This window comes from Cynocephalus volans, chromosome 5 (genome assembly GCF_027409185.1).
Source record: "Cynocephalus volans isolate mCynVol1 chromosome 5, mCynVol1.pri, whole genome shotgun sequence".
Classification (NCBI taxonomy): domain Eukaryota; kingdom Metazoa; phylum Chordata; class Mammalia; order Dermoptera; family Cynocephalidae; genus Cynocephalus; species Cynocephalus volans.
This window is the reverse complement of record NC_084464.1, coordinates 41,598,646-41,610,022: the sequence shown is the minus strand read 5'-3', so window position 1 is coordinate 41,610,022 and position 11,377 is coordinate 41,598,646. Positions and strand designations below refer to the sequence as shown.

At 38.4% G+C, this 11,377-nt stretch overlaps 1 protein-coding gene and 1 pseudogene across 1 annotated transcript; both read right to left on the bottom strand.

The window, feature by feature from the left end:
* Positions 1-4,744: 4,744 nt before the first annotated feature.
* LOC134378971 (centromere protein V-like) lies at positions 4,745-8,623 on the bottom strand (annotated as a pseudogene).
* Positions 8,624-9,741: 1,118 nt separating this feature from the next.
* On the bottom strand, positions 9,742-10,677 carry LOC134378510 (olfactory receptor 2G3-like). Its single transcript, XM_063097694.1, has one exon. It carries the CDS (start codon positions 10,675-10,677, stop codon positions 9,742-9,744), a length of 936 nt encoding a protein of 311 aa, XP_062953764.1.
* Between the last annotated feature and the right edge of the window lie 700 nt (positions 10,678-11,377).

Sequence of the window (11,377 nt, the reverse complement as noted above, 5' to 3'; positions counted from 1 at the left end):
ATCTTTATAATGTAACATTATGCATTCATTAAAAATAATGAGGCAAGTCTGTAGCTACAGAATTAGAATGGTCTCCATGGTCTCCAAGTTCCATATCTAAGGAGAAAAAAAGTTACAGGATGGTATTATAAGATAACATAAGATGTTGTCTATCTATTAACCTATCGACACACAAATATAAATAAATATATCTATAAAAACACACTTGTTCATATACACACATACCTCACATATGCTAATATGTATACCGAATACATTGGGAATAGTGGAGGATGGGGTGATTAAGAGTGAAAGAGGGATTTGTTTGCCCCATAAATATCCTTATTGTGTGCATTTTTTGTCTTATACTTTTTATATTTTTTGTATTTGTAACAATAATGAGGACAAAACAACATTATGCTGTCTTTTGTGAGAGGTTTCCTGAGGAGTGTATGTAGAGTCTGATTACAAGTATGGAAAAATGTGCTTAAAGTGTAAAATAAAGCAATATTTTACCTTAATCAAATTTTATTATGCATCTCTCTATTTTTAAACTTGATGGTTTTAAACTCAAATTTATTTCTCAAAGTAATATATATACATAATTTAAGGTCAAATAATTTCAAATGGGTTTAAATAAACAACTAAGTTTATTTAATACCTTTCACCTCTGTTTCCTATTCTCACAAGGTAAGCACTTTCAGCTCTTTTAGATTTTTATCTGTCGATTTCTTCAATATGCCTAAGTTAATTCAACATTTCCAAAAATACTCATTCAGTGCACTTGGGATACATTAGTGAACAAAAGAAAGATCCCTGCCTCCCAGAAGTTAAAATTCTAGGCGAAGATGGGAGATAATAAATAATGAGCCTACTAAATTATGCTATATAGTATGTTAGAAGATGATCAGTGCTATGGATGAAAGAAACTATTGAGCAGGGTAAGTAGTATCAGGCGGGTGATGTGGACAGATTAAATAGAGTGGTGCTGAGAGATTTCCTTGTGAGGGTGAGATTTAAAAGCTTGAAGGAGGGAAAGAAGTTAACCAAGCAGTTATCTTGGATATAGCATTTCAGACAGAGAAGAGCAAAGGTTCTACAGCAGAAAGATACTTGGTGCATTTTAACAACAACAGGGAGGCCAGTGGGCCTGAGCAGAGCCTAGAGGGGAGGTATAGGAGATGAGGTTGGGGAAGAGGGAGTCATGTGGGCCTTTGTAGGGCCATTGTAAGAATTTAGACATTCAGGGCTTTAAGCAGAGGAGCAAGGAGAGACATGATCTACCTTGAGTATCAGAAGAATTACACTGTCTGTTGTGCTTAGAATTCCCTGGAAGTCTGGAAGTGATTAGATCAAATAGAAGGCTAAAACAGTAATCTAGGTGAGTGTTTAGTCTATTTAGGCTGCTATGACAAAGTACCATAAGCTGGCTAGCTTGTGAACAACAGAAATATATTCCTCACAGTTCTGGAGGCTGATAAGCCCAAGATAAAGGTGCCAGCAGATTCGGTGTCTGGCAAGAGCCCACTTTCTGGTTCACAGCCTTCTCACTATGCCCTTATGTAGTGGAATGAGGGAAGCAGCTCTCTGGGGCCTCTTCTTTAAAGGCATTAATCCCACTCTAATCTAATCACCTCCCAAAGGCCCCACCTCCTAACACCATCACATTGGTGATTAGGTTTTCAACACATGAATTTTGGGGAGACAAAGACATTCATTTGATAGCAGTGAGAAATGATAAGGGTTCAGTGCAGGATTTTAGCAAGAGAAGTGGTAAAATTCTGAATATATTTTGAAGGTGGAGATAGGATTTCCTGAGGGATTAGATGTAGGCTGCTTTTTTTTTTTCATTTTATTTTCCATTTTGTATATATCTATTAGCCTCTAGCTATGGAAGGTAAGTATTTAGCTTTCTCTTGCATAATATTTCAGTCCTTCCCACCACACACACACCACACACACACACACACACACACACACCTGTTCTCCAAGTCCCCGTATAATTTATAATTATATCCTGATTTTAAATAATTCAGTCTTTATGTTATAATGATAAATAGAGTTTTTACAGATAAGCCGTATGGTTCACTGTGATTAAGTTTATTTTCTAATAAAGCTTTGTGTTGTTCATTGAGTTAAAAAATGGTGTGTGTCTGATTTTTCTTTGTGCTTTTCATTAATATGACCCAGAAAACTGTAAGGCTCATTTCAGGATAATCAAACACATCAGGTGGTCTATCAGCTCATTTTTCTTGACAAGCTTTGCTAGAGCTTTCATGCTCCAAACTGGATTCTCTACATACACTCCTTCCTGGAATTTACTTTTACAGCCATCAGATGTGTTTTCTCCTTTTCTTTCCTGCATTAATTCCCTCATTTGCTGCACCCCAGGCTTTTGACTTTCTTACTTTTCACTTTTGGTGAAGCACAGCCCTTAGTACCTTCCTGAGAATACTGGAACAAGAAGAAGAAAAACCAGAGCCTCTGTGTTAGAAAATTTCTTTATTTTCTCATAATACAAAGATACTTCAAAGAGTTCATGGAAAATATAATTAAAAGACAATACAAATCTTTCCACGAACTTTTTGAAGTACTCTCATATTTACTTGATTGATATTTTGTCTGAGCATAGAATTCTAAGTAGGAAATAATTTCCCTTTAACATGTTGAAATTGTTACTTCATTACAGCCTAGCCTGCAGTAGTTTTGTTGAGAACTCAAATGCCATTTTATTTATCAGCCTTTATATATGAATTTTCAGCTTCCACCCCCCACACCTGGCAGTTTTTAGTTTTTTGCTTGATTGCTGGTGATTACAATTTCACTATCCCCTATATTTACATAGGTCTCTTTTCTTTCATTTTGCTATGTACTCATTGACACCTTGAGTTAATAATTTTAATCCCCTCCTCTATATGACAAGATTATTTTTGGTAATAATGATAAAATTTAATAATAATAATGGCCAGAAAAGAGGTGTAATTAGAGAAAATGTTCCTTTATTTTGTCTTTGAATATATACATAATTGTGCCAGTAGAAAAATACAAAATACAAAATAAATACAGATGTTCCTCAACTTATAATGGGGTTATTTCCCTATTTCCCAATAAACTCATTGTAAGTTGAAAATATCATAAGTCAAAAATGCATTTAATACAGGTACACCTAGCCTACCAAACATCATAGCTTAACCTAGCTTAAGTTCAAAACACTTATATTAGCCTACAGTTGGGCAAAATCATCTGGCAACAGAGCACACTGTAGAGTATTGGTTGTTCACCTTCACTTGTTGATTGGGAGCTGCAACTTGCAGATGCCCAGCATAGCAAGAAACACAGCATATCACTAGCCTGAGGAAAGATCAAAACTCTAAATTTGAAGTACAGTTTCTACTGATGCATACGACTTTTACACCATTGTAAAGTAGAAAAATTGTAGGACAAACTATCATAAATCAGGGATCGTCTGTACTGCAATATAAAAACTAAAACTTCTACTGCCAGGGCCTTGGAGCCCCATTCAGGGGCCCAGGGCACAGAGCTGAGGACCAGACACCCTGCCCACAACCAGGCACACTGCCAGTGCCTCAGAACCTGCCCAGGGACCCAGGGCATTGAGCGGGGACTGGACCCACCTCCAACCAGGCACACCACCAGGGCCAAAGAGTATGCCAAAAACATCACCTCCATGTGGGTGGCCCACCACAGCCACCACAGTAACCTCGATTGCCATGAAAGTGGCTTGACATCACAACCACCAGGCAGATGGTCCACCAGCCAGTGGAGTGCACTGACAAAAGGAGAGTCACCAGCAGAGACCAAAGAAAAGAACAGGATGTCTCTCTCCGTAAAGCCCATGCCAGAGTGACAGAAGAAGCATCTGCTCTATGATAATATTGGGGGACCTGATCACACCCTTCATCATTGGACAGATCATCTAGGCAACAAATCAACAGACTAATCATTACTCTTTCAGAGGGAGAGAAGAAATCTAGGGTTATCAGAGGTGGGAGGGGAAAGGGAGGGGGGATAGGGAGAGATTGGACAAAGGGCATAAAGAATAAGTACAATTTGTAACAATATGCATACTAGTAATATTGATTTGATGAACATATGTCAACATTGAATCCCCAAAATATATATAATCAATTACAATTCAATAAAAAATAAATAAATAAAAATTTTAAAAGAATAAAATAAAACTAAAACATCTACAAAAAGTACATTGAGTCACCCTTGTAACATTTTACTTTCTTGATTTGTTCTTTAGTTTTAAAACCAACAATTAAAAGAACAAATCTAAATTTTAGGCATAGTAGTCAAGTTTATTTAAATAATTCAGGTGGAAACTAAAATCTGCAGTTATGAAACTGAGATATCAAACCTTCAATTCACCCCTTGTTTCACTGTTTTAAATTTTAAACACAAATAAAAGCTCTAAGTGGTCACATCAGAAGACAGAATTGAACTTACGTTTTTGCAATTGCTATGGTATCATTGTTTGTTTCTTTTTAATGCTGATTTTTTTTTTTCTATAAAATCACACAGAAGTTGGGAAGAGAAGGAAGGATGTCAACTATCCTACCTCAAAATCCGAGCTAAGTAAAGAAAAGAGCTGCCTGAAGACACTGGAAGCTGGAGCAACCTGCAGAGACCAAGATGGCCAGTGGCCAATGGCACCAGTAGCCTGGGTCAGCCACATTTAGGAGCACCACTGAGGTGTAGCAGGGACAGCAAAGTTGCTGGCCCCAATCATTACTCCTTTTCAGGAAGGGAGAAGCAGAAGCTCACTCGTTAGACATGTTCTTGATATGCCCTTGTGATCCTTCGCGGCCTTCTCCCAATCACTGCCACTGAATTCCTCAGTGACCACACTCTGCAATGTGTCCTCATCCAGGTAGTGTGGGGCGATTCCGAGGCCTGACCTCTTACAGAAGGTGTGTTGGGTTTTGTGAGTGTTGACTGTGTACGTGGTTTTGTTCTTGGCTCCCTTCAGGAGCTTTAAGAGAGAGGCAGGAACACTGAATTGTCTATTCTGCATCTTGCATATGTTGCAGTTGTAGCCTAAGACGTGAAAGTAGGCTGAGGCTCAAACTTCAAAACGAACTGCTCCACAGTGGCAGCCTCCCGTGGGGTTTCACCAGGCCCTGGTATTCAAAGGTGTCCATCATGAGCTTGGTGGCGTCCGGAAAGGTGAGCCTCTGCAGCTTCCGCAGCGTCTGCGTCTCCCAGCTCTCCAGCTGTTCGCCCAGGCCCAGCGTGGAAGTCGGGGTCGCAGGACGTCGCACGGGGGCGGCTGTGGAGCGGCGGGAACAGCGCCAGCTCGGGCAGAGGCGGCGGTGCCTTCCCGGGTCAGCCTCCTGGGCCTGCGCTTCCCCTACGCGCTTCTCCTCCGGCTGCCTCACCGCCGCCCGGCGGCCGACCCCGCCTGGCTCGTGGGCGCCTGGCGCTGTACGGCCCCGGGACGCTTCTGCCCAGCGGCTTGGCGGCCGCAGCTCCCCTCGCCCACTGTGGGGCTCTGCATCGGCGCTCCGACTCTCCCCAACTTGCCCGCCTAGGGGGCGCCGCACGTGCCGTTTATCTCTAATGTACTGTTCAAGTGCGGAAATATGTAGTACTGCAAGGATTGGAGTTCCAAACGGTGCCCGAAGACACTTAGAAAAATTGCAAGAATAAAAGTTACTATTGAGTTCATTAATGTCGGAAGCTGTTTTCTGTCAGTTCTCTAGATTCATTTCCAGCGAGAATGCAATGTTTATTAAAGATAAGTAGTAAAAATCCAAGTCAAACCTTATATTATTAAAACTAAACAAATTGCAGCAATTGTTAAGTATTTAGATCAAAAAGGCAGATTTAAAAATCCTTTTAAGACATGCAAATCTTACCTTTCCTAACCCTCCGTTGCCGCTCCAGGGTTCTGCAGTGCACACTTCGTTTATTCTTGCTGGCTGCTCCCACGTCCCACCCGCCACCCCCAATCTTCTAAAAGCAGTTAGCTTTCATCATTTCTACTGTAAGCTATTTACTACCTTCCATCTATTTTCCATCTTCCAAAAGTTTGTTGATCTCTTCTCTGCTCTCAGCATCTCTTCAGTTCTATTTGTCCTTATAGCTTCTTAGTGTAATTTTTATGGTTTTTGTGAAGGAATGGGAATAAACACTTCCGTTCAGTTTACCATGATTAATCAGAATTTTTTAAATTATTTTTTAAAAAACTATTTAGGCTGATGTTTATGAGGATTAAACAATCAAAAGATGCTTGCTAAGATTTAAAAAGTGCACCTTCTTATTCGATAAAGATCTATATAGTTATAAAAATATAAGGTACCACATTATTTTTATTCCTGATATATATCATTGAAAGCCAATGATCTGATTTCTATCTTTCAAAGATGATGCCCTCTGATCCTTAGCACGTTCAGGACATTCCCACTTAGAATGCAATTTTGTTTACTCCATATATATTTATAGTTTTATCTTTTCCTTCAAAATAACACTCAGTGGTCATTAGTAGATTCACCCTTTACCAAGAATTTCTCAGACATGTAGGCATTCAATATACTTGCCTTCTTGTTTTATTTTGCATTTGGTATGACCTCATGTTGCTTTTTGTTTAATAAGTCATGAAATATCTTTTACAGGAATATTATTAGTGAACAGTGACAAACATTCAGGAGTGCATAAACTATTATTGATCGAATGAATAATGACTAAATTACTGACATGTCGATCTCTGATTTGACCTGTCAGTTCTTTGTGCACACGTTTTCATCTAAAGGGAAGTTCTTAAAATGCAGATCACAGGTTCATTTTCTTTCATATAAACTTACTGATTGAGTTTTAAAGTGAAAAAAATTAAGCAAGTATATTGTGAAAATGAAAATGGGTAACTGAGAATAATAGAGGGAAAGAGATAGTGTTATAAAAACTAAATATAAGGAAAAAATAAAAATAGGTAATTACATGGGTAAGTAATGAATCACGCTAGTAGAGCTTTTCAGGAGAACCTTACCAATCAGGACTTCATCTGATCTTGCTACAGTAAGTGGATCCATCTTGTAGGTTGGTAGGTAAATAGGTGAATAAATATGACATATTTATGTTTGGATAAGGATATCTATGCTGAACCCACTTGATTATCACAAGCGAATTTAATAGAGTATTAGTAGTGACTGGTGACTACCCTCAAAATTTATGCCTGGAAAACATATGTATATTTGCCATTAAAGATACTCAATCTGACATCATGATTATTTAACTAAGAAAATCAACACAGCTTATTAATGATAACTGACATTTACTGAGTTCTTACTATCTGTCTTCTATCTACTAAAATATAACAAATGTTTGAGGTTGTTCTCATTTTAGAAATGGAATAGCTGAGGCTCAGGGATGTTAAATAATTTACCCAGAGTTAGGCAGCTATTAAATTAATGGTGGAGACAGGATATAGACTCTGGTCTCTCCAAATTCAAATGTCATTCTTTCCTACTATACTACAGTTTCTGTCCTTTTGGAAATGACAACTTCAACTCTGTTATCACCACTAAAAGCAAGTATATTACACTTTCTAAAACTGAGCAGAGAAAATAAATCATGTTTTTTTTTTCCATTTATAAAGATAAAACAAGGATTAATTTGTTTTCTTATTTTTTAGGTAATTATTTTTCCATTCAGATACAAACACAAGTGGATAAATAATTGTAAACTAGGCAAGATTTTTTGTTCGATACAATTGAATATAAAAAGCATATATTAGATCAAAATAGGGGGAATACTATGACCAGAACAGTGAAGATTAAAAAGATGTAAACAGATACTTATTGATCATTTATTACTAGGTGCTTTATTTACATTACATTTTCAATCTTTTAATCAACATAATAGTAAAGCTCATTCTTTTTTTGCTCATAAGTCAACTTGAATAAGAAAAAAGTTCAATAAAGTTTGCACAAACTCAAAAAAGAAGTTGTGGATTTAAAGTCCAAACTCTCTTTGGGTATATATCTAGAAATGGGATTGCTGGATCGTGTGGTAGATCTACCTGTAGTTGTTTGAGAAACCTCCATACTGTTTTCCATAGTGGTTGTACTAATTTACAGCCCTACCAACAGTGTAGGAGCATTTCCTTCTGTCCACATCCTCAGCAGAATTTGTTATTCTCTGTCTTTTTTATTATAGCCAGTCTAACTGGGGTGGGGTGTTATCTCAAAGTGATTTTAATTTGCATTTCCCTAATGAACAGTGATGTCGAGCATATTTTTAAGTGCCTGTTGGCCATTTGTATGTCTTCCTTTGAAAAATGTCTATTCAGCTCCTTTGCCCATTTTTAAATTGGGTTATTTGTTTTTTTACTGTGTAGCTGCTTGCGTTCCTTGTATATTCTGGATATTAATCCCTTGTCAGATGTATAGCTTGCAAATATTTTCTCCCATTCTGTAGGTTGTTGTTTCACTCTGCGTTGATTGTTTCCTTTGCTGTGCAGAAGCTTTTTAGTTTGATATAATCCCATTTACTTATTTTTTCTTTTGTTGCTTGTGCTTTTGGCTCTTGCTAACAAAGTCTGTGCCCAGCTGTAGTTCCTGAAGTGTTTCCTGTATATGGAATGGAAATCATCATGTTGAAGGGATACCTGTCTTCCCATGTTCGCTGCAGCTCTATTCACAATAGAGAAGATATGGAACCAACCTAAATGTCCATCGACAATGACTGGATAAGGAAAGTGTGGTATATATACACCATGGAATAAAAAAGAATGAAATTCTGCCATTTGCAGCAACGTGGATGACTTTGGAGAAAAGTATGTTGAGTGAAATAAGCCAGGCACAAACGGAAAAATAACGCATGTCCTCACTCATAAGTGGGAGCTAGGAGAGAAAGAAGGAAGGAAAGAAAGACCACAGTGATGCATTGGACTTGCAGAGGGAGGGAGCATACCTAAGTTTGTGGGGTGGGGTAGAGGAGGGGGAAGGGAGGGAGAGATTGGAGGTTAATTGGGTTGGGAACATGGGGAATAATCACAGTTTGTGGTAATGGGCATGCTGATAGTATTGATCTGGCCATCACATCTGGGGTACAAGTGGTGACGGTCAGCTTTGTACCACATGAATATTCATAATCAATAATTTTAAAAGTACCTAGAGGAAAGTCCAGTAAATATATATATATATTCTTTTTTGCAAAGAAAAATTATATATATTTAAGGTATAAAAAAAAAATCCAAATTTTCTAGTCTAATTTCTCCAATGTTCCCCACATGGTAAATGAAAGCTTTTTATTGTGATAAATGGGAAAAGTATTTTAGAGATGTTTCCAGGAATTGTTGGAATATTGATGGGAAGGGATATAATGTAGAAGGGATATAATGTTGTAAAACACATTGTACAAGTGGGAAGAAAAGAATGAAAAAGTGGTGGAAAAGGAAGAAAGGAAGGGAGGAAGGAAAAAAGGAAGAAAGGCTGAAGAAAAACACAGAAAGTCAGGGAGGGTGAGAAGCAGAAATAATATGAATAATAGACATTTAAAAGGGTTGGGAAAATATTGCTTTCCATATGTAGGCCCCAAAAGAAGCCTGGAAAGAGACTGGAGAGGACAGATATTTCTGAGGCCAAGTGAAATACAATAATACAGGTTTTGAAGATTACATCTGTTCCTCACAGGCTGGTCAAGCTCTTGAGTGATGGATTGATTATACAAGGTGATCTTTAGAGTTCTTTTACCATAAAAATGAAAAATTGACTGCTATGTACTCTGCTGCATTTTTTATATGTCTAGGTCTCTGTGAAATAGTCTTCCCAGTGCTCCTTTCACATCTTTATTTTTCAGTGTGTAGATGAGGGGATTAAGGGTCGGGGTTACAACTGTATAGAAGAGAGAGATGAATTTCCCATGAGTGTGGGCATAAGAACTGTTGGGATGGATGTAGACAGCTGTGATGGTCCCATAGAAGAGGGACACTACCATCAGATGGGATCCACATGTCCCTAGGGCTTTGCGCCAGGCCTGGGCTGACTTGATCTTTATGACTACCTGGGCTATATGTCCATAGGATGTGAATATCAGTGCTAGGGGCAAGAGGAGCAAGACCAATGAAGCAACGAAGAGCTGGACCTCATTGGCATGAGTGTCCACACATGCAAGCTTAATCATGGAGGGTACCTCACAGAAGAAATGACGGAGCCACTGGTGTCCACAGCGAGGTAGCCAGAGAGTGACGGTGCCCTGGATAAGAGTGTTTCCAGCTCCACTGAGCCATGAGACTCGCGCCAGGGCCTGGCACAGCTGTGGGTTCATCACGGCTGCATAGTGGAGTGGTCTGCAAACTGCAGCATAACGATCAAAAGCCATTACCGCCAGGAGAACACACTCAGTAGAGCCCAATGCCAGGGAGACATAGAGCTGGACAGCACAACCCAGGGATGTGATGGTCTTGGCTGGTCCTTTTAGGTTCCACAGCAGCTGGGGGACAATACTGGTGGTAAAACAGATATCAACTAGGGAGAGGTGAGTAAGGAAAAAGTACATGGGTGTTTTGAGTTTAGGGTCTATGGAGGAGATCAAAATGATTACTGTATTTCCTACAAGGGTAAGGAGATAGGATATCAAAACAACCCAGAAGAGTATCTTTTCCAGCTGGGGCTGGTCAGAGAAGCCCTCCAGGATGAAGTCTCCTCTCACACTGCTATTGGTCATGCCCATTACCCTGCTCACAAAAGGAGGAAAAAATTACAAGAATTCAGAGAAAGGATAATGTGTTGGCTACTTTTCACAATATCAATCTTTAAAAAATAACTCTTTGAAACACTGAGTCTGAGAGAAATGACAATGACCCATGGAATAAATTTTGGGGCAGTGTCCTTCAGAAGCCTCAGCAGATGGCATGAAAGAGAAAACACTCTACAGAGAGTCATGTGAAGGCTGTTGTGGAAACGAAGTGTTTTCCTGAGAGATAAGTATTAGAAGCTGAGGTAAAATTTATCACAGAAAAAAAAAAAAAGGAGAAAGAATGTCAAAAGAATAAAATATACTCAAATAATTTACAGCTTATGACAAATCAAGTTAAATGGGCAAAATTTGGTAATACAGATGCTTAATATATTCAAATAATATATGTAAACAGCATTTTCATTCATCAACTGTAAATTCTGAGTTGGAATTATTTTTCAAGGATTTTCTTTATATGAATGACAGCCAGCTTCCAGAGATTATAGGGGTTATTTTTCCTATAAAATGGCAAACATTTGGGTATTGAAAGTAATAACATTAACATTTATATCTAAATTTTAAATTATACGGACACATAATTTCAAAAACATATTTCATTTAGTGATTAGTTAACTCATTTAGTCCACTAGCTTATTCATGCTGTAAATTCATACAGTGAATTCAGAACAACTGT